Source organism: Megalops cyprinoides, chromosome 2 (assembly GCF_013368585.1).
Source record: "Megalops cyprinoides isolate fMegCyp1 chromosome 2, fMegCyp1.pri, whole genome shotgun sequence".
Classification (NCBI taxonomy): Eukaryota; Metazoa; Chordata; class Actinopteri; order Elopiformes; family Megalopidae; genus Megalops; species Megalops cyprinoides.
Window position 1 is genome coordinate 43585482 of NC_050584.1, and position 24941 is coordinate 43610422.

General features: G+C 40.8%; 3 protein-coding genes across 3 annotated transcripts; 1 reads left to right on the forward strand and 2 right to left on the reverse strand.

The window, feature by feature from the left end:
• The first annotated feature begins 1603 nt into the window (after nucleotides 1–1603).
• gtpbp3 (GTP binding protein 3, mitochondrial) lies at nucleotides 1604–8519 on the forward strand. The gene is made up of 9 exons (XM_036522148.1): nucleotides 1604–1685; nucleotides 1976–2226; nucleotides 2458–2544; nucleotides 3241–3443; nucleotides 5115–5187; nucleotides 6197–6340; nucleotides 7064–7229; nucleotides 7801–8112; nucleotides 8251–8519. Exons 1-9 carry the CDS (start codon nucleotides 1630–1632, stop codon nucleotides 8480–8482), a joined length of 1524 nt encoding a protein of 507 aa, XP_036378041.1. The 5' UTR covers nucleotides 1604–1629; the 3' UTR covers nucleotides 8483–8519.
• A 4540-nt stretch (nucleotides 8520–13059) lies between these two features.
• On the reverse strand, nucleotides 13060–16842 carry plvapb (plasmalemma vesicle associated protein b). The gene is made up of 6 exons (XM_036519284.1): nucleotides 16252–16842; nucleotides 15471–15570; nucleotides 14385–15094; nucleotides 13776–13944; nucleotides 13556–13610; nucleotides 13060–13072 (listed from the first exon to the last, which is right to left on the reverse strand). The coding sequence occupies exons 1-6, from the start codon at nucleotides 16636–16638 to the stop codon at nucleotides 13060–13062; spliced, it is 1434 nt and encodes a 477-aa protein (XP_036375177.1). The 5' UTR covers nucleotides 16639–16842.
• A 3571-nt stretch (nucleotides 16843–20413) lies between these two features.
• babam1 (BRISC and BRCA1 A complex member 1) lies at nucleotides 20414–24639 on the reverse strand. The gene is made up of 9 exons (XM_036522178.1): nucleotides 24522–24639; nucleotides 23467–23858; nucleotides 23201–23259; nucleotides 22937–23057; nucleotides 22558–22636; nucleotides 22402–22426; nucleotides 22098–22227; nucleotides 21499–21585; nucleotides 20414–21134 (listed from the first exon to the last, which is right to left on the reverse strand). The coding sequence occupies exons 2-9, from the start codon at nucleotides 23851–23853 to the stop codon at nucleotides 20934–20936; spliced, it is 1089 nt and encodes a 362-aa protein (XP_036378071.1). The 5' UTR covers nucleotides 23854–23858; nucleotides 24522–24639; the 3' UTR covers nucleotides 20414–20933.
• Between the last annotated feature and the right edge of the window lie 302 nt (nucleotides 24640–24941).

The following is a 24941-nucleotide window of genomic DNA, read 5'->3' on the forward strand; positions in this document are numbered from 1 at the left end:
CATTGGGACTGAGACTGCACCATCTTTTCAGCACTTTACTATGAATTGAACAGCAATTCAGGAGTTGGATTATTCACATTGGCTTTAGGGTATCAAGATAATAATTAACTTGTTGCAGAAAACATAAATGATATAATAATTTGCTGTACTTGCATTGAGTAAATAATGACATGTTACATTTAATTTTGTGCTTTGTACTGTACTCCACTTGTAATACTGGCCCTGGAAAGTACATCTGCAAAAATAATAAAAATAAATCACTACTACTACTCCTAGTAATAGTAGTAGTAGCTCTACTACTACTACTACTACTACTACTAATAATAATAATAATAATAATAACAATAATAATAATAATAATAGTATAAAGCATGTATTTGTATCACAGCTCATCATAGCGTTTAACATATCATGACATTCAGTTTATAAAATGCGTATTTTTGTCGCTTAATGAGAAAACGTAAGTATTGAGTAATACTATCATCTTTCTTCTGAGACAAAGGGTTAGTGTTTGGCGACCCCAATTGCTCTGCGTTTGTGGGATTGGCCGTATTCATTGCTATACTCTCATGCTTTGCGTCTCGTTTGCTGACATCACATTCAAGCCGCCACCTTCAGAATTTACGAGGAGACACATGGTAAATAAATTATGTGGTTCACGTTAAAAACATTGACACGAGATTTTTTTCTGAGAGTTCTCACAGATAGTTTAAGAGCAACGAATAACGGTATTTTACGTTGCACTAATACTTGATGTCAGATCTACCACGTAGAACGTTTTAATAATATTTGTTTGTGTTACAATTTCACCCTGCTGAGTGGCAGATATCATCTGTACTAAATACGGTTTGTATTCTTTGCCCCACACCATACCTACATTTACCATGATTCTGTGTGAACATTTGATGTTATAAAACAACAGAAGTAAGTCTGAACTCACAAATGACTAATTATCCTAATTTGAAATTAGGATAATTAGGAAATTATTTCAACCCTCAATAGTCCACGCCGGTACAGACACATCGTAACGAAGAGCCGCAGGTCATTTATGACGGGCTGTTTTTCTGTGTGATTTAGTATCAGCATGGACACAATTCCATGGTGCACAAAAGGAGGGTCGTTTTTTGATTGACATAAAACCGGCAAGTCAAATCCACACAATCTTGATGACGCAAGAAAGAAAACATCTAGACCAATCAAAATAATCAAAACTGTCGGACCTACACCAATTATTTCCAAAGGTAGAAGAAAGGGGAGGAACGGTAGGTAGGCGGTTTAATAGGGGCATGTGCTGTGGGGTCTGAGAAGACAGTAGAAGTTGTCAAAGACAGATCCTTTCTCCTTCAAAATTACTCATTTTCTAATTATGCTTACTTTGTTCAAAGTGAAGCGCATTGCGTTGTCTACACAATAACATTTTTTTGTGAATTTGATTTTGCTCCCACAAATGTGTTGCAGGTTGCTGTAGCTAAGTAGCTAGCTACATAAAGTAATTGACAGAACTGAGCTGGATAATGTATAGTTTAGGAGGACAATTCTAAATAGTAGGTATTGAAAACACGTACTACACGAGTAATTTATATAGGAGTTTAGGCGTCGGTACATATGCGACATTTGCTATGAAACGACATGTTTACGTTCATGTCTGGTGCTCTCCGGAGAATGCTCATTATACCAGGATTAAGGTTTGTAAGGCTTTATTTTTTGCCATATCACGGTCAAAAATTGGGCTCGCGTGGGCATTTTTTGCTAGTTGTGTTTCATTTTAATCATTTAATGTACATTTCATGGTCAGTTATTCATGGTGAAGATGGGACAAGAAGAAACGCTTTTCTGTTGGCGTATATTGTGTACTTTATCGTCTATCAAGTATTGTCAAAACAAAATATTGTTGATGTTTATACAAACGTGAGATGATTTCCAAAAATAAGCAAGGTATACAAGTCTAATCACACATTATCCATGTGTTGCGCAGAGTGAATCCAGTAAAGAAATGGTTCAGCAATAACCTCTGTGATTCGGACACCATCTTCGCACTGTCCTCCGGGCATGGCAGATGCGGAGTGGCTGTGTTGCGTGTCAGCGGCCCCGCCTCTGCTCTTGCTCTCAGCAGCCTGGCTGGCCTGACGCATAGCCGTGCTGTCCCCCGTACTGCTCTCCTTCGGAACATCACTGACCCTCGTTCTCAGGAGCTGCTCGACAGGGGACTGGTTCTTTGGTTCCCAGGTTTGAATGCAACTGAAATTGTAAAATCATTCCGTCAGTCAGACTCTCTGTCACTCACTGTTTTTCTTTATTTGGTCTGACAGTGAATGACCTTGTTAATAAAGGGTAGGGATATTTGCTGAGGCAATTGGAGTTAAGCACTTGCACATGATTGTCTGTAGGTAGCTAGGTGGCTAGATAGTATATATGTGTATTTTTGATGATGGTACCAGAGATTCTTCTTCTTTTAAGGTCCTCATAGCTTCACTGGGGAAGACAGTGTGGAATTTCACATACATGGTGGTTCTGCTGTCATCAGAGGGGTCTTACAAGCCTTAGGTGAGTGAAGGAGGGGGAAGCTGAGATGCCTCAGAGGGACTTCATGCCTCAGAGAACTGTTTTCCAAACCACTCCCTCACCCCATCCCCCAGGCATGACCCAAGAGAATATTGTTTTTGACCATTGGAAGGTATTTTAAACTACTAGTTCATCATTTTATACCACCTTTTGTCAGTGGTCCTGATATGCTAATCTTTCACTAGAGGGCAGTAGTGTATCATTTAGTGTCAGAATGAGCTGCATTCAAAGCTGAGTTACTGTCATGGGATTGCTCAGTGACTACATCTCTCAACGCCAGCAAGTCATTTTGCATGTCTGCTGCAGACCTCACATCTATGTCTGTGTGAGAGACTTCATTAAGTCGGTCACCCTTTCAGTTTGGGCTAATGTAACATTTCTAGCCTTCCAGTGGGCTATCGCTGAGCTGCATATGTCCTTGCAAGATTAAAAAAGGAATTAGGTCTCAGATTACTCAGCTCCTGTCTCCTCACCAGGGTAAATCAGGTCTTGATGTCAGTGGCATTCATAACGACAGGGTAACTGGATCTGTTATTGGTTGTAAAGCGTCACGCATTATAACAGCGATGTCTGCTAGACTTTGTTTTAAGCTGTCTGCTCTCTGTTTGCGCAGTCCATTTCTGAAATGAAGTGTTTCTTGATTCTGATGGAACTCGTTGTGCATTCTGTGTTCCTCAGGAACCCTCCCAGGTGTTCGGCCTGCAGAGGCCGGAGAGTTCACACGCCGGGCCTTCTATGCAGGAAAGCTGGGCCTTACAGAGGTGGAGGGGCTGGGAGACCTGATACACGCAGAGACCGAGGCACAGAGGAGACAGGCTCTCCGACAAATGGCAGGTGACTTGGGTCAGCTCTACAGCAACTGGAGCCAGCGGCTGACCAGGGTACAGTAGTCATGCTGTGACAAAAGCATGTGTATCTACCTTCCCTTTAAGTACAGCTTTATGTAGGTGTTTAAAGTACATTTAGGTTAAACCAAAACAAATCTAATCATCTCATACAGTTTTCTGTAACGTACAATCGGTCTTTCATCCTCTGTTCTACATATATTTTACTATAAAGCAGCTTGTTGGTTAATGAATACATCGTTATTGCATTTTGATGACAGATCGCAGCTCTGCCCACAATTATAGTGTAGTTGTTTGAATGGCCATTGTTGCTGTCACTGTTTTCTTGGTGGTTTTTGAGAGTGGGGTGTGCAGAGCTGGGGGCCCTGAGCTGGCCAGAGACAGGGCAGGAGACAGGATATCCTGGCCTGGGTGCAAGCCAGACTGTCTTGGTCATGCTGAACCCCCTTGTGAGACGTGGGGTGCGGAGTGGTCCCGCCCAGAGTACTGGCCTGGCGTCTCATCCGTGTAAATAGTCCTTAAACACGGTCTCAGAAATGCTAATTTGAGCCTTCCTGAGGAAACCTGTCTTTCAAAATGCTGTCTATTAGTCAGATTTCTATGAAAGTCACTATTCAAACTGTCTGGAAGTAGCCATTTGTGTGCTGGGTAAAAAGTGTCCTTATTGCAACTCTGTTTGGCATACAAAGACAGATTGCTATAATGACCCCAACAGACGGATGGCCCAGTTGGCGGACATTTCCTATACATTTTTTCAATTAAAGGAAAGTTATTCTTGTCAAGTACACACTAAGGTTATTGACACAGACTTGTTACAAAGCATGGAAAAGATCATTTGATGGAAGGGTAAATCTTACACCTCTTGTTCATCTTCTGCTGAATTCCATTCTTTCTTTTCTCTAGCTCCACAGTGACTGACAACTTAACGATAGCACAGCCTCTCATTACCATTTTTCATCTCTGAAAGACACACCTCCTCAAACATTACCTCCAAATTTTCTATTACTCTTTAATTTCTTTAATGCATTCATTAAATGCCACAAACCTGGAGCATGTATTAGTAAAATTAGCTATGATTACTGACCCTTGCTGATATTGTGCATTGGCTTGTGTTTCATCTAACTGGTGTTTAATTACCTGCATATTAATGGCCTTTTTAATCTTAACGGCCCAGTTGTTCAAAAAGTTTAATCTGGATCAGAATGATCCGGATTTGGAAATCCCATGTTTTGCTATCCAGGATCAGGTAATCCATCTTACTTTTGTGCCGGTTTTTCAAAGCAACATTGGACTGTGTAATCCTGATTTTTTGGATCAAAGGTATCCCAATCCTACTAAAAACTTTTGAGCAACTCATACTGAAGGTTTGATCCAGACCAAAACCAAGACTGAATTACGTGATCTAATCCGATTTCAGAATCCTTTTTTTCTTTTGAACAACCCATTTTCAAGATTTGATCCAGTCCAATAGCCGAAATCCGATCAGATTACTTCTGAACAACTGGGCCAACGTGCAATATGTTCATGATACTGTATGTTGAAATACATTTTAGCCTGGATTTTAATCACAGTAGTTTTCTTATTTCCACATAGTCCATGTAGTCATTGTTAAAGGCTACTTATGATAAACAAAACCAACACCATGTTCACACTTCATATGGTGTTGATCTCACTCAGTAGTGTTAATGTTCTTGCTTGCTGTTCCAGTGTTTGGCGCATGTTGAAGCCTTCATTGACTTCAGTGAGGACGAACTCATAGAGGACGGGGTCCTAAACCAAGGTATGTTTCCATCAGCGGAAAAAAACAACATCTCTGGGAGCAATTCTCAAGGGTTTAGTGTTGTTTTCCTGTTTGCATTTACGGTGAATGAGTGACTGCGACTGTGAGGAGAAAAGATAGAGATCAAACTGTTGAAAGGACAGTTTCCTTTGAGGATGTGGGGAGAAAGGGCTGTGGGGACCCAACGGGGGCATGAGTGTTGTCTTCAAAGCATGCCATAGGATCTGTACACAGGATTTTGCTGTCAGCAGCAGCACCTTAAAGTTTGACTAGTTCACTGCATTTCCCATTTGTCATCAATTTGCAGACATTCCTTGGTGTTTGTCACCATTCTTTGGGTCTGACAGTAGCCCAGAAACTCTTTGTCATTTGATTTGTCATACAGAATAACAGAGCTGCTTCTATATGGACACACAATTTACAGCATATATCATAGCATGGAAGAAAGTTCAAGAACACCAGAGGCTGTGTGGTTATACAATTACCTACTATGTAATTTAGAAGGTGCATTTTCAGAGGCTAAAACAAATGATACATGGAGCTTTCAACATAGGGTTTGAAGTCAGGTTTATGTGCTAAAGTAAGGAAAGCTTAACTTCTCATGGGTTTATAACTGGGCTTGTTATAGTGTCCCACAGATTTTCCTCAACTGCTATATAGTGCCATCACATAGATAATTATAATGTAAGAACAAAGTGCACCATTTCATTCCTGGAAAGATTTTTAATATTTACCAAAAGATACTGGTAATCAATATGTAGGTGTTGCTGGCTAAATGATACTAGGGACTCAATTTCATCTTATGTATTTTTAGATTAGTTTGAAAGTGTGCAGCACACAAGACTGTGAAATGAATGTGTCAGATGGAAGGCCCACGGAGGTTAAACACACACTGATAAACAGTCTCTGATCATCATTGTGAGAGCTGGTCAGAGAGGAGACCCTGGGGTCACACAGTATAGTGGAGGCGGCAGAGATGGTGACCTCCTCACCTCTCTGTCACCCCCAGTGGACAGCTCTGTGTCTCAGCTTCAGGAGGAGTTAGAGAGGCATCTGCGGGACGGACGACGAGGGGAGCGGCTCCGCGGGGGCGTCCAGGTTGTCATCGCTGGTGCGACAAATGCAGGAAAGAGCAGTCTCCTGAACATGTTGTGTAAGTGTCAATCACTGGGCAGAGAACAAGAGCCTGTCAACCGTTGACACAATGGGGTTTCCATGTTTAGTGTCTTGACAATCAAGTGGCATTGCGTAACAGTTTTCAGCATTCCGCAGTAACAGTGTAATGATTTCATGTCTGAAAAAGTACAACAGGAAAAGCAATGGGAACAAATCAAGACTAGAAGCTCTTGAGAATGGTTCCCTGGTTCAAGTTCAATAGCTGTTCCTTTCAGAATAACACCTTTTTATATCAGTCGTTTAGATTATGTATTTCATTGTTTCCTGTACAGGTACATGAGCTTCCAGATGGGATTTCTTGTTATTTTTCACATGTCAAAAGTTGTTTAGCTGTGAACACTACTTGGTTCCTGAATATTGTGAAGCACTGGGATCAGTAAATGAATCATACACTGTGTCACTGAGCACCTACTGTAATGTTTTTTAGCACCTGCAAATGACAACTGTCATCTAGGTGAAGGTGTATCGTTTATTTATCTGGTTTGACGCAGACCAGCAATGTTGGATATGTAGCTTGTGTCTGCTAGCAATGCAAATGACTCTACTTGTATAAAATCTTTTTGTAGCACATCCCCCTGCTGTTAAATTTCACAGTTTGCTCATATAGGTTTTCATTGTTCTGGTACAGAGCAGTGTTTTTTAGGAAATGGAGAATTAGGTTCAGGTGCTGAATGGCGTTCTCAATGTGTTCCCCTCTCAGGCCAGCGTCCTGTGGCCATTGTGTCACCGGTTGCAGGGACCACCAGGGATGTGGTGGAGACAGCCCTGGACATAGGGGGATTTCCTGTTCTGCTGAGTGACACAGCCGGACTGAGAGACACCCCGGATATTGTGGAGAGAGAGGGAGTCCGCAGAGCCAGGGAGAGGTAGGGAACTTGGGGCAGGGGAGAACAAAGGACAAAGTGAATCAATTGCATGTCAAGTGGATCAGACTACTGCTTAAATATTCAGGGGACAGTGGATAGTCTGCAGAACACATTGTTAAAAATAGCTACCCCTAAATGTTCTGGTGAAATGTGTCTGTGATATATGGGCAAAGACAATGAAAAAAACATTCTTTTTAATTGAATGGTAGAACTATGAACATCCCAAATAAACAAATTCAAGAGGATGTGTATTTTTATCACCACTATTGAGTTACATAATATTTCCTCTAATAGGACAAAGTGGACTCAGACACTCTGTGATGAACAAACCTGTTGATTTAGGCCAGCTGCTTCCACTGTTTACCTCAGTGTGAGCATCAACAGGAGAGCTCTTTTCCCATGTCTCTGCTAAGCTGACGACAGCGGGGCAGAAAGGAGTCAGGCATGTAGAATGTGCACAATGTACTCATGCACTGAGGTGGGAGTGTTAGTACTGCGATCCAAACAGGCGTCTGAGGCTGTGTGACCTGTGGCAGGAAGGAGGTAGTAAGAATCCGTTCCTCTCCCACAGGGTGGAGCAGGCAGACTTGACACTGGTTGTTGTGGACTCCACGCACCTTCCCAGAGATCTCCAGGGAGTACCCAGCTTCCTCATGGGCCAGCTTAGGACTGTACTGCATAGTGCAGAAGCCCAGGAGGCAGCCTTGCAAAGATGCCTGCTGGTCCTCAACAAAAGTGACCTGCTTGCTGGACAGCTGGTGGAGAGAATACAGAAAGTACTCAGCCAAACAGAAGGTCTGCCTGCTGCCTGTCTGCTGTCCTGCCAAACGGGTGATGGACTGGACAACTTTCTTGTGGTCTTTCAGAAACAAGTAAAAACTTTGTAAGTATTTGTTAGGAGCTTATAGGCTGAAAACTGGCATTTTTTGCATGAACATTGGAGGTGTACACATTTAATTATACACATCTGTGTGAGAAGAAAGGAGGTTTGCTGTATTTGACCACAGTGTTTCTGCTCCAGGTGTGGAGACCCCCTGAGTGGTGATCCCAGCCTGACCCAGGCAAGGCACCGTGCTCATCTGCAGAACTGTGTCCAGGCCCTGGCACAGTACCACCACTATCGAGACTTGGACCTGGCACTGGCTGCAGAAGGGCTGAGGCTAGCCCTCACCAATCTGGGCAGGATAACAGGCAAGGTGGGAGCTGAGGAAATCCTGGATATCATCTTCAGGGACTTCTGCATAGGAAAATAGTGTTGCTTGCCAAGGCGTGAACTTGAAATACCTCAAAAGCGGCGATGGTCGTTGGACACAGTTGACACAGATGGCTTCTGTTTTACCCATTAGACCTAGTAAAGATTCTGTAATGGCAAATTGCTTCCTTATAAGCACTTTCAGTGGAAATGCAGTGAGGGGTGAATGTAACTGTTTAAGACTTAAGTGTAGAACAGTCTCTGTCAACACACAATGAAAGACCTTGCACAGTCCTTTCAGTTGTGCAGGAAAGGGACTTTTCTGAAGCAGCCCACCATGTCCTTTGTTCCCCTGTCAATCTGGCCTTGATTAAATATTTATGCTTCCTCGCTGACCCTCTCACCCCTCTTCCCAAGTTTATTCCTCACTGCTGCCTCTGACGGCATCTCTCCCTCTATAGAACAGAGTGCAGCCCAGCTCAGCATGCTGTACCCTCAAACCTTCCTCCAATTCAGCCTGCTGACGTTTTGACGTTCCTCTTTCATCTCTTACTTGATTAATTGAGGGGCTTAGGATGAGGCAACTGGGCAAATAGGCATCCCTGTTTGCATAATTCTGTGTGTCGAAGCTGGAGTTGTGAAATGCCAAAAAAAAGTTTGGAATCTCCTCAAAATACATTGTATTTACTATGTATACAACCCAGCAAATCCCCCCCCCCCCCCCCCCAAAAAAAAAAAAAAAAAGAATAAGTAATAAAAAGTAACAGTTTAATAATAGTACATCTATTTGGGTCGCTTTGTTTTGAAGTGATGTTTGAAATGAGAGACACAGTATGTCATCAAAGTGAAAATATCATCTCTATCAACTCATGTCTGGAAATTTCTCTATTTTCCATTTCTGTTGAAGAAATAGTTAGGTGACACTTTGGCCCATGACCCACTTTATAGAAAAACTGATTCTGAAGTGAACAATTTGTATAGTCTCTTTGTTTTATTAGCAGGTGCCTTTACCAAAGGAGTACAGGTCACATGTTGTATGTCATGTGTTTGTATGTACAACATCTATGTATGTATGTACATTTTGCATAATATACACGATGTTCATATGTACATATTGTATAATTCAACAATGTATAAATAAAATGTACATATGTAGACCTTTTGTATATCATCTATTAATATAATGTGATAATAGCATGCATATTAGTGCCCACCTGGGATTTAAAACTGGAAATTATATGTTACAGAGCCTTTTCCATGCCCATTTCACCATTGATTTGCCAGCTTCTAAATCAGTGCAATTGTGATTTTGATCAGTGCAATCATAACTTAGAAGGTGGCAGGATTAATTTAAAACACTGGTGAAAACATAGCCTAATTAATCGGTGAAAACAAGGATATATATATATATATATATATATATATATATATGTACATTTTTTATATAGCTATGTGTTAAGTGAACATTTGTGTGATATAATGTTCACTTAACACGTAGCTAGCTGGGTGCATGTGGTGGACTGAAAATAGCCGGTAACCAAGATGTATCAATTTCCATATCATAAATTATTCCCATATTTTAATTTTCAGACTATAAATATTCATTGTTTGTGCAATAAGATGTAAGGGAAAATATATGTATATAGGAAAAAATATATAAATATGTTGTGTTTCTATATTCATTCCTTTCCTTCCTTACTGGATTTTTTACTCTATACTGGGATTTTTTTGTATATTGTAGCTGCATATCAGGGACTTTCTAACTTGCTACTGCTTGAATGTGGAATGGTCTGTTATATTAGGAAGCTTCGAAAACATTGTGTGAAAGAAATTCAGGATTCCACTCCCTCTTGTAAAAAAACTTTGGCCCAAACAGCCTGCAAGTGGTAGTATGATCTGTGCTTCAGGTAAAAGAATGCTTGAAATATGTGCTTTGTAGAGTTGTAAGATACAAACAACTAGTTTGCTACATAGTATTGCATTTGTCATGTGATTGCATTTTTATTGAAAAATGCTTCAAAACTCCCCTTAGAACACACACAAAATTGGCCCTACTGATCCACTGAGCTGCTGTTGGCCACTGCTTGGCCACCAACAAAATACCACTGGAAAAGAGTGATTCTTTTCACACTCTATAAAAGTAAGAACTTACAGTATGTACTGCATGCCTTTCAAGTCATACATTGTCTTTAAGGAAAAAGTAGGAAATACTCATTGTTATGAGGCTTTCAGCAACTTCTTTATCAAATTAGTAGTGGGAGTGTTATGGGCGGAGTGTGGGCTGTGTCTTGGTAGGTCTGGTCCAGAGTGTGATTTATTTGGCAGGTGTAGCGCAAAGGAACAGTGTGTGGTCGGAGAGAGGGGTTCAGGGAGCGAGCATTGACCCTTCTTTGCCAATGCCCTCGGTTTACTCCGGGTAAGCCAGAGGTCTGACTGCACAGGGTGGAAAAACACTTGATGTTAAACAAAGGATATCCTGGAGAGGACGCTCCCTCACCTGACTCTCCCATTCATCAACAGGCGCCCAGGTTCTCCGCTCAAAACCTTTTTTTTAATCTTCCCACATTATCCCCGTGTGCGTACCTCCTGACAGGAAAACGATGTACAGAAATACGTCAGATTGTTTATTGGGGTTATTTGTAGAGACCACTCCTGTTGTGGTGCCGTCAGCAGAACCCCTTACCAAGGGCACCAGTCATGTTGCTGTAGAGCAGGGTGATCAGGGTGAGACCAGTCCCACCGTGGTACAAGTAGCTGAACTGTAACACTGGAGAAGGAGGATGTTATCCTTATGGGATGAAGTTATTCGCATCATTTCATTGTATACTGTACATGAGGGGGCCCAGTGGACGAGTCAAGCCCAGGTTACAACTGAGGTTATCCTCTAGCCTTAGTTTACATCATGTATCAGTGTTATGTCTTAAATTATTTTTGGTATTTGAAGGTAAGGGGAGGGGGATTATGTTTTCTTTGGGGTTTTCCTGTTAACATGCATTGCAATTGTAACAATAGAAAATCTGGTGAAATGTACATTTGTATAAGGTTTGTTAAATGATTTTTAAAAAATGATTCATAAACAACCAAAAGCAGAGCAAACACTCAAAGTGGGGTTAAAGAGTTTCATTTAGTTTTGTATTTTCTTATTTGCTGTTAAACCCATTGCAAACATCATGAACAGCTTTAAAAATATAAAAGGAAGTTTAACAGTTAAAGTGCTTTACTAAACTGAGAGCAGACTTGCTGTTGTCACAGGAAACACTTGTTAATAATAGTTGGCTGTCTTGGCTCAAAATGCATATACAATACAAATGCTGATGTGGGAAAATACAGAGCTATATAGGATTTAAATTTGCATCTTCACTGTAACTAAAACTGTAACTTTCAGGTCTTCATAACCTTTGCAATTTCCATTTTACCTCATCTACCATGTGTAAAATATCCATAATGTACATTCAAATAGGTAAGCATGCACTCAATATATTTGGGTTAGCTGTTAACTTAACAGGACTTGGCCATCACTTGGCGTTTTTTGCTTTTACTTAGTATACCTGTTATTGCAAAGGGGATGCTAAAACATAACTGTGACAGGTACAACAACACAGAGGAGTTGCATTACTGCCTGTTCCTGACCCATATGTGGACTGCAAGATTGGCAAGAGAGTCTATGAAGTTTGCTTGTTTGCACTGAAATTGAACATTGGTGTTATGTGTCTTGTATAGGTGGTGTCTATAGGTAGGAGTGAGCATAAGGACAAAGACTTTCGGGTGAGACAAGAGGATAAGGCAAGACAACATCAGATGTTATGGATTGTTTTCATTTAAATTAAGGTACTATGGCTATGAGACAAAGGCAGAAGCGGTTTGAAAAAAGTACAGGAATCTCCGCTGTCCATCACTCAACTTGTGTGAGTACAGTACATATAGTACATTACAGTTTAAGTGTTTTGTGTAAGTCTTAAGTGGTGGGACATCCGTGTTCTGAACTGTATGGAAAATGTAAACACCGGAGTTTGTTCACCTTCCACCCATTCATCCCCATCTGTCTGTTGACAGGCATGTACAGTTTGATGGGTTCCCTAATGGTAATCTGTGGATATATACATGAGATATTCAAAATTCTCATGAGAAGGAACTAATGACTGTAATCAGCCACTGGGTAGTGATTAAAATGTTACTGAGTAATCTGTTGGATGAAGAATATTTCAGGCAGAGTACTTTTTTCATAATAAATGAAATTTATTCAATTATATACATACAGTACTTTTTTACAAACTGGCTCATTTTACCTGACTGGATCTCATGCAACAACACATAAAGTCATACGTAATATTCAACTGCAGACAGCAATCAATCTACAATCTATAAAATGCAAAATTGAACAAATGGGACCAGAAACATTTCATACAGTTTCTTTGAAATATATGTGTTCCTAATGGTTTAAAATACACGCTGTACAAAAGAAGAACCAAAAACAAATTTGTTGTAAAGCAACAAGGTCCACTTTCTCAGTCTGTTCCTTCTGAAAGTATAAAATGCCAAATTTTAAATTTTATATACAACTTACACAATATTCTCAATTCCATCAACAGGGGTTGATGATTATTTGAAATACTTAAATCCTTCATCTGGCTTGAGGAATCACCCAGATACTCTGGAATTAAGAGAGAAAACAAAACACATGAGTTTCTGGGAATGGCTTAATAGCTCATGATGAATATACATATCCATGATATATATGCTGTTTCAAGAATGTTGGTGCCATGCCCGTGAAAGATTGAGTTGCTTTGGCCTTTTATCTGGACAACATTATTTTTATAAATGACAAAAATGAAGGGAAACTGATGTGTTAGAGTAAATGAAAAATACCAACACTGGCAAATTCATGGCATCTTACGGTAGCTGCTTACACTAGTGTTATTTGTGTATATCTTTGATTTTGACCTTAATTATGCATATTTATTTGTGTTTTTGATTGTTTACTATACAATTTAAAGTATGTTTATTATGATCCGCCAGTTGTGGTTATTTTCTGTATAATATTCCCATTCAGGTTACTAGAATGAGTCCAAAAGTCAAATAGTTTAAAGGCTACCCTTTCAGATGAACAGTTTCACAGCAGTAACAGTGTACTCACTCAGAACCCTTTTTGGCATTCTCCTGTAGCTGCTTCACTTGTGGGTTCACTGCTGCTGTGGGTTCAAAAAGCAAATATCTGTTACCAACTGATTCTATTAGCCAGAGAAAAACATCTGTCACTGGAAGAGACCCATTAGCCATAGTGTGTGCAATGTAGCCTCATGTGAAGCTTGACTCTTGAGGGTAGCTTCATACTCCTCTATCAACATGTCCCTTACCTTGAAGTCCACTTTGTGTGTTTTGGCTGCTTGTTCCACCTGTTCCTGCTTCATTCACAGGCGGTCTGCTTATTCCAGGTGCCCCAACAACTGGTCCATTTGGTGTATTGGGTCTATTTTGCTGCATTGTCATGCCAGCATGCAGTCCAGCAGGTTTTGGCCCAGCTGCCTGAAAACATTTTAAAAGGATTTATAAAATGCAGTATATTAAGTCAAGCAAACAAGAATAAATGTCTATGAAACATCTGCCAGTTAGATACTTACAGTAATGGTCATGCACACACTCGGCCATGCGGAGATCATGGAGTCAATGCCACGATACCATATTTATTATGTCGTTTCTTATTAGGTGCATGTTATCATTTATTACAGCTCACTACTCCTGATAGTTACACAGATCTTTTTTGACATTCCTCTCTCTTCCGCTGCAGTCTTTGACAGTTTGCTACTCCTCTCTCTCAGTTCTCCACTTTGTCACCTCTGCTGTGTTAGTTCAAACACTGACATGATTGTGAGACTAAAGCTTCCTGCTGTCACTGGTATGACGTGTGTGAGTGAGAATGCAGGTGTACGTTGTTGGAATCATGACATCAGATTCCAGTCTCTTACTTTGATGCCGCAGCTGGTGCTGAGAGTTTGGATCCTGCCGGAGAGCACAGCGATCTCCGATTCCTTCAGCTTGACCTTCTGTTCCTGCAGGTCCTTTTGGTCTCGCAGTTCGTTCTTCTCCTTCAGCAGCTGCTCCATCTGCTTGTCATTGTTCTCCTGGGCCACCTGGCGCTGGCGCTTGTTCTCTGCTGCTTCCATAGATCGGTTCTGGCTACACTGCTGCAAGTTCTCAATCAGGCGCGCGTTCTGCACCAGCAGCATACTGCTTTTGCCCTGAATCTCAGCAACCTTGTTTCCAACATTGTTTAGATATTGCTGAAACCTGTCTTCTATTTCTCTGGACAGGCTGGAGCAGCTGTAGCGGATTCTGTCCAATTGCTCCTGCTGCCTTTCGCAGGTGAGGTGGAAAGTGAGGGAATGAGGGAACAGGTTTTCGATCCTTTGCAGGAAGGCACTGGTGACAGTCTGGATGCCCTCCAGGGAGTTGACAAAGTCCTCTTTGCACTTCTGTGTGAACTTCTCCAGCTGCTCCTTAAGGTTTGAGTTTTCCCGCCTCAGTGAAATTGCTTCCAAGTTCAGTGCATCTCGGGCTTTGACCGCACTCTCCAGGTCAGTCCTGAGGTGCTTGACAGTTTGGGTAAAGTTGGCCTCCACTATTTTCACCAGAGTTTCCAACTGTTGGTTCCGAGCCTGCAGGTTTTTCATTTCACCTGAGAACAGGACAATATTTTATAGAAATATACTGGGATAAATCTAAAGGCTGTGAAATTTTGAATTCACACATTTGCTATGTCATTTCTGTGTTTGAAGTAATACTTTTTATTCAGTAGGATTTAATAAAATGCTCTTTCTCTGAAAATTCACCAACAACTTGTGGAAGCCAGGGATAATGATTGGTGATTTAAGGTCACGGTTGGTTACATAATAGCTCTTTGGAATTTAAGAAATCAGCAGATTTTTGTCATTTGATAAAAGGAGGATCTCAGTGTCGTTCCAAATGAACATGGACCCCATGGCTATGATCATATGAGATGCTACAGTAGAAAACAAGTAGTGTAATGTAATGTAAAACACAAGCAGACTTACCATTTGTAGTGATTATTACTGGGGTCTGGGGAGGCGGGGGGCATTGAATAGGAGTGGAACGTGTCATTTCTGCCCTTTTCTTATCTGCTTCACACTGAGACTGTGGACCCAAATTTTCAATAAACAAAATAAGCTACAGTGACTTTGAGTGGTTGGTTCACAAAGATCTTTGTTTTAGGTCATTTACATATCAACAGAATCAAATTTCATATTTATATTTTAATTTGGCTTAACTTTTAAGGATTAAATACGCCAATAATTCTGGGAATAAAAAAAAAAAAAAGAAAATTCAGCCAAAATAAAATTCTTGTTTCAATAACTAAAGTATTAGGTGAATATATGTATTATCAGTTTTACAACTGATAATCAACTTCACAAATGATCTAATTAGTAGAATATATAGCATAAATCCTACATAGTACACCTGGTGATCGGACATCACATGATACAGATTTTTGTGCTTTCTGCTGTAACTCACTAGCACTAGTCTCACTATTCCTCTTACGCTCAATCAGTCTTTAAGGACTGTTGACAGTTTAAGTAACCAGGAGTGCCCACAGATGAAAACAGATACTTTTTAAAAAAATACATGTTGACATACATTTTGTTCCAAAATAGCCCTGTTGTAAATGTAATTTCCTATTGAAGTTTTGCAACAGTTCTGATCAAATTAAGCCTAGAGAGGCATTTTACAGTGACTAGGCAGACATATTGTAACATTCACCACTAGCTGATGTAGGGGCATCTTAATGAAGAGGGAAAAGTTTTTTTTAGATCTTACCATTTTTGCCTGAAGAGCAGTAAGTTGCACTGTGGTGGTGTTGGCCATGGCACGGACTTTGGCCAGTTCTTTTTCGGTGTTCTGCTTCTCGGCCACATTCTTGTTGAGCTGCTGGGTGAGGTTACTCTTCTGCTGCCTGAGTAGCTGGTTTTCCCTGGAGAGCCTTTCGAAGCTCTGCTCCAGGTCCTGCACTCGCTGCTGCTCCACAGATTGCTCTGGCCTCCCATACACCAGGAAGAGCACCAGGCTGACAATGATGAGTGACTGGATCAGCGAGGAGAAGAAGAACACAATCCTCATGTAGTAGCCACAGCTCTTGCCCTTGGACTTCTGAATGTCCTTGGCTTCCAGTCCAAACTTGGCTCGTGAATAACTACTGTTGTACATGTTGGCTTTCAACTCAAGTGGTATCGGCACCCCACTTAGAAACAATGGTCCTCGTAGGCTTGCTGGCTCCCTTAGTGGAATGACCTTTTCTCATGAATTCCACTTTGTCCAACAGAGGGTGAAAGCCCAAGAGTATGAGCACCTGAGCCTGTAAACACCGCTGATCTGGCTGCTCGCAGTGAATGTAAGGAACGATGCATAGATTGCAATGTGTAAACACTAGCGTCAGAATGTGCAGAGCCACAATGTTTATAAACGTTGTGGCACACTTCCCATTTCGCAGCTCCTTCCTGGCCCTCCCCTGGACACTGCACCCGGGGTTATCACAACATTGCACAGTGGGCAGGGAGGTGCTCAGGCATCACTCCCTCATTGTCCCCTCATTGTTCATGTCATTCCCTCATTGGCTGCACAGTCCAACTGACAGATCTTTGCATTAGATACCAAATTAGCACCAAGTACCAGAGGAGTGACATGTGGCAGATGGTCATATTGTAATCTCCCATTGTTTTGTAGCCTCTTCTTACCAGATTTCATAAGGACAACAGAAATGACATCATGCACACACATTTCATCCTGAACAGTTAGACCTACATGACAGAAAGAAGGTGCTCTTGCTTAATGTCATGTAATTTCAAAGGTCTTACGATATAGGTGTTCACCTTTGAGAAAGGTTTTAGAATGTGTCCATGCACATTTAAATGTTGTTAATGCATCCATATATTTAACACCTATACCTGTAATTTGTAAAAACAAGTCATATAAATAATATTAACATAAATCAGCAATAACCAATGCAATCTATCATGTCAGCAGTGATGTTTTTGAAGGCAAGCTGTAGCTATAAGCAAACAATATAATTACATCCTTACAAATATTATTCTTTTTAGTCATGAGGTTTAGGTCTGGGAACGGCTTTGTCACATTTCCTTTGATTTTCCTGTCAGATCTGACTGTTTTTATAATAACATAACTCTTGATGACCTACAAAATTCTGCCAGATCCTGTGGTGTTCCGAGTTATCTGTTTTCCATCACCGGCCGTAGCCTCAGTAGCCAAAAAGTGACAAATTAGCGAACCTCTCACCGGGCGAAAAGATTCAACTAGTACAAATGAATTCCTTGGAAACTGACAAAAAAAGTCCTGAAAAGGCTGAGGCTTTTTCCTGCATGCAGGAGGCGTCACGGTGGTAAAGTGTAAGGGACAACAATGGAGAGCTGTCATCCCTTCTGGACGCGAGAATAACAAATATTCCCACCAGTGCGGGAGGCGATGCTCACGTTTGATCCTCGGTACGCTTGTTTTCTTGATGACGTCGGGAGCTGACTCTTCTGCTGGGGAGGGGTGTGAAATGGGAAAATAACGAAAGCCAGGGGTCTTCCTGTCAGGCATTGTCTTTATGCCAACCTGTCTTCACAGGAAGATGTAATTCATGGAGGTGTTTTATAGTGACAAACTCAGAGTGACTGTCATGGTTGATCTCAGATAAACTTCAGAACAAACGCAGGAAATGTATGTCTAAGACAGAGATTAGCGTCATTATGTGGGGCACACAGCTGATGCTGAAGAAAGAGGGAGGAATTTAACACTTCATAAAGGCAACATGGATCTTTTATCAGATTTTAAATAAAACACTTAATGTTTTCCTGAATAATGATTCTCAAGTACTTTTCCTTAAGTGCTGTTTCTGGACACTAGATCACTAGATCAAATTTGTAATCACTTAATTGGCACATCAACTCTCATTTTGAATGCGCCAAGAAAGCTGTGAATTTCTTGTCTGTAATGAGATGCCTGACTTGGATCAAAACGATGACAATTGTAATGAATTAGGAGCAACATCACTACATTTCTACTGACCCTTAACCAAGAATTAAAAGCCTTGCACATTTATTACATTGCTAGTTATTGATGACGGCATGAATCAAGCCATAATAGCACAAGTGGCAACAAATGTATGAATTGTTTCTTCAGCTATACTATGACATGCACTGTGTTCCCACAGATTTTATAGACTTGTCATCCACTTCTTGAAGACGCAATCTGCCACCTGGTGGAGAAGTAATGCATCATTCCAACAGTTCACTAATTCACAGGAGGCACCGAAAGATATTGTGCTTGAAGATGACAGAATAATTATTACAGTGTTCTATGCTCTAATTCAATTCCAAATACAATTAAATACAAAAGAGTGTTTCCTTTACAGAAAGAATAAGTAGATAAGTCTCCACCTGAACTTTTTTATTCAGTAGATCAGGGTCAAGGTGAGCTGGAGCTGAACCTGGCAGTCACAGGAACACATACACCCTGGGAACAATTTATGTACATCACATAACTGAGACAGCTTGTCTCTGGACTGTTGGAGGAAATGGGAGTATATGGAGGAAACTACACAGACATGGCAATATGCGAACCCCACCCAAATACAGCCAGGTTTGAACCCTACACCTACCAAAGCATTTCTTGACTTTCTGCCAAACCTTTTTCGACTTGAATGCTAAAGATGCATGATCATCTTCACTGTTATTATCTTGCCCATCATAACCATTTTATTTCCTCCTAAGTGTGCGCTGTCCCAAAGGTTTCAGTATTGAAATGACACCCGACTGTGAAGAGACTATGGCTTGAATCTCACCCCTGCACATATGTCCAGGAGAAGAGGTTATGACTATTTCCACAAACCTATTTAGAAAATGTTACACAATCTGTGACTGTACAGATGTGAAGAATAACTTTATTTCGGAAAAGACAATCTATCTATCTATCAATACCTACCTGTGTTAAAATGAATAACACTGAAATGCACATCTCCACCTTTTTTAGAAAAAAAGAATTCTTGTAGGTTGATTTTTGGAATTAACACTCCAAGGATATTATCATCTGAACTAGTAGTAATTACCAGGCTTGTCATAACTGCACCAAAAAATGTCCTCATGTCCAGTCCACTCAAAGTAGCTGACAACACTTTTTAGAATGAGGCAACAAAGTTTTGGAATAGAATAATTTAGTGTTGCATGTGCATTTGTGTGCCCAAATGTTTGTTTCAGCTGTGTTTAAAACTTTTAAATGTTTTAATCAGCGACAAAATGGAAACATAATTAACTTTTTCACTTGTTAGGGTTATTTTTTGTGTCTTTTTAAATTACAAACAGCATAGCCAGGATAGTGCCTCTATTACTTTCATGGGAAGTGGTTTTTCATGGTCTTTGCAAGGAAGACATATATATTAGGTCATTTGATTATTTGATCATTTAGCTTGCTAGACTGAGTAAAGTTAATTTAGAAAAATACAGTATATTGGTTTGCATTCCCTTAAAGTACTACTCTATTTTAATAATTTAATAATATGCACACAATGTATATGTGTATGTGTATGTGAATGTAACTGGTGTTTAGGTGCACAACATTTAAGCAGTATTTTTCATTACCTTATAAGCAGGTTTTTCCAATCAAAGAGATATAAATGCAGTGGGTGGAAAATTTACAGTAGAAAGGGATATTTTTCTGAAAGCAAAAAAGCAAGTCCACTTGTTAAAACAGCACATCGTGCAGTATTAAATATAAACAGTTAAATGTGTTCATAAATTGACATAAAACCTCTTCAGCTTCAAATTCTGTGACTTCCCTATTAGCTTTAAAACTGGAAAAATGTAAAATGCAATTAATTTTGTGTAATATACATGAGGACAGGGATGAGGCATTACTTTCTTCTTTTAATCAAGAGAAACACCTTTAAAATCAACATTGTTGTACAATGAATGTGTTTATAGTGCACCTGAAAATTCAGTAAGTCCTACCCACCATTTCACATGGTTAGAATTCTTCCCTTTTCAATCATTTTGAAAAATGAGTGACAAACTATCCAGTCCTAACCCACATTTCTCTTGCTTAGTCAAGAGCGAAAAAAGATGATCAAAATGAAAAATAATCAATTTAAAACACCCGTCTTTTAAAAAATTATATTACATCAACCAGGAAAATGAAATTTTTAAATAGCTTCTCCCACAAAGCTTACCTAATAGAATGGATATGGAGAATACAATTTTCACTGACTCTCATTTAGTGGACCTACTGCACCTTTCAGAAATGTACAGATGCCCAGCCACAAACAGGACAATCTGTACCACTTCAAACAATTAGTGACACATTTGCTTATCAAGCTTTCCATGGGCCAGTCACTCAGGAACAGGTCATCCTATTTCCATAGATTTCACTATACACAGGGAGGCCCATGGCCTGAGGAAATGCCACCTTCAGCGGTCCTCTGTTCCTCTGTCCACATGCCTCAGGGGCAATCAGACAGTGGCCTCTACCTCCTGAGGCTCCTCCCCTTCCAGCAGGCTGTAGGAGGCGTGGCTTTGAAAAGGCCTCTGTAGGGGGTGTGAGAGAAGCTTGGCCATACAGTTGTGCAGCTCGATGGCAGGACCGCACAATGACACCTCGAACCGGTAGCACATGCCTTTCGAGTCCAAGTCAGAGAATGAGGCATATATGTCCTACCAAAAAAAAAAAAAAAAAAAACAACAGATGAGGAATGGAAATTGGTGACAGGTAAAGAGTGAGACTGCCTGTTATTATTCAAGTAACACCAGCTACAAACTGCATGCATAAAACCAGCAGAATGGCATCAGTTGCATTAGCATTTACAGTTTTGCTTACTAATAACCAGGCGTGTAACATGTTTTAAGGTTTTTCATTTTCATTTTAGAATAATACGACATCTTTGCTCTAAACTAAGTATGCGCTTACTCTAACTCCAGTCAACTTTTTTTTTTTTAATTTAAGGCAGCTAGCTCTCCTCTCTTTCACTGTACGCCTGCATTGCTCCATGTTTTTTGCTGTGAATTCACCAGGCCATACCTTCCAGCTGCTCTCGTCCCCTTGCTCCTCAGCACCATTGTGCAAGTAAACCACATCAAAGAAAAAATACGGTGACTGCAGCATCTTCTGTAGGAGGAGGGATGTTAAAGAGTTGAGTGTGCATGTGTACGAGTCATCCTGGTCTCAGATGAGGATTTCAGTATGAGACATCAGAATCACAGGGCAGACTATACAGATGACTTAGGGGTATCAAATCATTTGTGCTAAACCATTAGCACTCATTGCACTACAGTGACCATTTCCACCAGATGTCCTTTATCACACTTCTCAGTAAATTGCATTCTAGCGCCATAATTACATGGATTAGAAAACCGATTCTCTGGTCAAAATCACTTTGCTACAAATGTCTATTTGCTACTTTATTTAGTCTATGTGCTAATCCAAATGCGCCCTTCTGATTTTTGGTCTGATCTCAGATCAAAAAGTCATTCTGTCATGACACGGAGGGAATTACCAATGTGTATTAATACTGGACCTTAACACACTTACATAAACTTTTGATGCTACTTTGGTAACTTGATGCCAGAGTGTAGAGTAAGGCTTTGCTCTAATGATATCTTACAGTGCAGGACACTCACACTAACAGCCTCTGAGGGGTTGAACTGTAGCTGACCCGCATGGCGGCTGTAGATGAGGAGAGTCCGTACCACAAATGGAGGGGGAATGGTCTGAATATTCTCCATGAGTGGCAGCTCAATTTTCTGCAGGCTTCAGAACAGAATAAGACAAAGACTGTAATTCAGAATGTACTGTGTATTTCAGCATCTAAATTAAGTTTACACCCAGACTGTCAAATATAAAGCTTAAGATAACAATCTTCACAGTGTCCATTGTTCAAACAATGTTTGCATAATAAGTTGTAATAACACTTCAACAACTTACATAACATTCAGAAGGTCTTCAAGATCTGATCATGCTGTTAAGGAGAGACCATGTTTGAATTACAACAAATTATCAAACAGTGACAGCTATCCCTTCCAGGGGGCAGAATGCCATGCAGAAGCTGCTGGGGGAACCAGAACTGAGGCAGAAGGATACTGAAGGATTCGCAGACATTCGTCTCCAGATCGTACAGGCAGCTGCACAGCTCCCTGGGGTCAGAGGTGAAGCCGGACAGCTGAAAGAGCCAAATATAATAAACAAATAATATTAAACATGAAAAAATGAGCTAGGCCATGACACATGTCTGTGTTTACAAACACAATGGTGCCAACCAAGCATCCTTTTCACTCTCACATTGACTTGTGTTGGAATGCGGTCATGCTTATAAGGCTGTCCTCTTTACAGCAAGCTTTATGTTAGATGGGATTTAAAGACCGTATCTCCAGCTGGCTAATCCATGCGGCCAGAGTACGGTTACATTGTTGCAGATGCAGTTGTGTTTATCGTGTTTATGGTTCCCTATCAATGTACTCACCCACAGAGCATCATCATTCACCACCACCAAGGCAAATTCATGACGTTTGTCAATCTTGTGCTTTGTCCTCACAAACATCTCAATCATCTTCTGTGAGATGTTCAGTGCATTCGTTTTGGACCTACATCACACGGACAAAGACTAGCATCAGCAGGGGTTTTGACACCTTTATGATCACTTTCAAGAGACTTAGAGCCAATTACGCAACACTCAAGACTGAGATTTTAAGAATCCTGAAAAACACTTCCTAGGGTGCAATGTTACCCATTGAAGGACTCCAACTTCTGCAGGGACATCTCTTCTGACAGGTCCAGACAGATGATCTGTTCAGGAAAACAAGAATCAGATATACTAAGATACTGATGTCCTCACTTCTATAACTGCAATAAACAGATACAGCAACTGGTTTGTACAGACATGACTCAAAAGCAAGCACGAATCTTGTCTTACTTTTTCAGATCAAAATATGAATGACTGCGATCATATTCCTAAAACATGCCTCAGACCCCATTCAGCCCAGCATAACATACCACTTTCTCTGGACAGTTGACCCGGGGTGCTCTCAGCTGGAAATCTGCAGTGGGGGGCATGGGGGGTGCTTGAGGCTGGGCAGGCTTCGGCCTGTCTTTGGCAGCAGAGGTGGGAGTGGGGACTGTGGCTGGGGCAGTGGCGGCAGCAGCAGAGGTGGCAGTGACAGTGGTGGAAGTGGTGGTGGTGGAGCTAGGAGGACTATCGCTGCAGGAGGCCTCCCCTTCACCCTCGCTGCGGCTGCCCACTGCAGGCTGGGGTGTGCTGTTGGTGATGCTGCCGCTGCTACTGCGGCGGTCCTCCGCCCCCTCTGGATTGGAGCGAGTCCGTGGCCTCAACTCCACCAGTCGCTCCTCTCCATCTGCTGGGCCTTGTTCTGGTGTCTCCATGGAAGCTGGACAACACATAAGTTAACAGTACACGTTGTAAGACTACACACATTGGCAGCCAGGGGTCTGTTCAGTGCTAATAGTTCCCCCTATCACAACAGACAGCCAGCAACACAACAAAAGGTTTGATTTAAACGAGACGACAAGTGTTATGACAGTATAAAGAACCAGCTTCCTGCATGCTATGAACTCTACCTAGCAGCAATGTCTGCACCGTGCTGGTTAACGCCTAGTACTGTACTGAAAGCATAACTTAGCAAACTAGCTAACAGTTAAAATTTATACAGCTAAATACTAGCTACAGAGTTTGCTTGAAATTTTTGTTCTAATTTGACAATTTGCTGTACCTGGTTAGCCTGCCAGCTACCTTGCTAAGCATAAAAATGGTCACTAACTAGCTCAAAAACAAACCTTTGCTAACCATTAACCAATATATTAATAATTGTACCAAAATCTACCAAGCGAGTTATCAAGCCGGTTCCCTTTCAAGTCTGACTATCTAGCAACGAGATAATGTTGCGGCTCAAAACACAAGTCCAGTATTATAGTTTGCTGACTAGCTAGGTAGCATCATAACTACGCGACTACCTAACGTTAGCTAACTAAGCATTTACTCCACACACCTAACAACAAAAAGAAAACAAAAGAATTGTAACCACTGACATTACCTTGCAATATTCAAGAAGAACTATATCTTGGTAATTTTGATTTTTCTAGCAAAACCCAAAACATCTATCTATCATGCTAGCTAGCTAGCTAGCTAGTTTACTGGCTAGGTATGTCGGGTATCCGGCACTCTACATACCGGAAACCATGAAAGAGTCAGGAAGACTGGAGGGTCTGGTAGTTGTAGTTTCACTTAGCTGTTAACCTGTTGGAAAAAAAAAGAATAAACGCTGTTAAAACACAAGCTAGATTCAGTGTCACAGCGCGAAGCACTGAATGTTTATGGTTATTATTATTACAAAATCAACATATGTTGAATAGGCTTTGAACGGAGAATTGTGAGTATAATTAATGTTTTAATTTAATGTAATAGTAGTAATATTGCATGAGCAATTTTAGTTTTTAGTTAGCTTTTTAGTTAG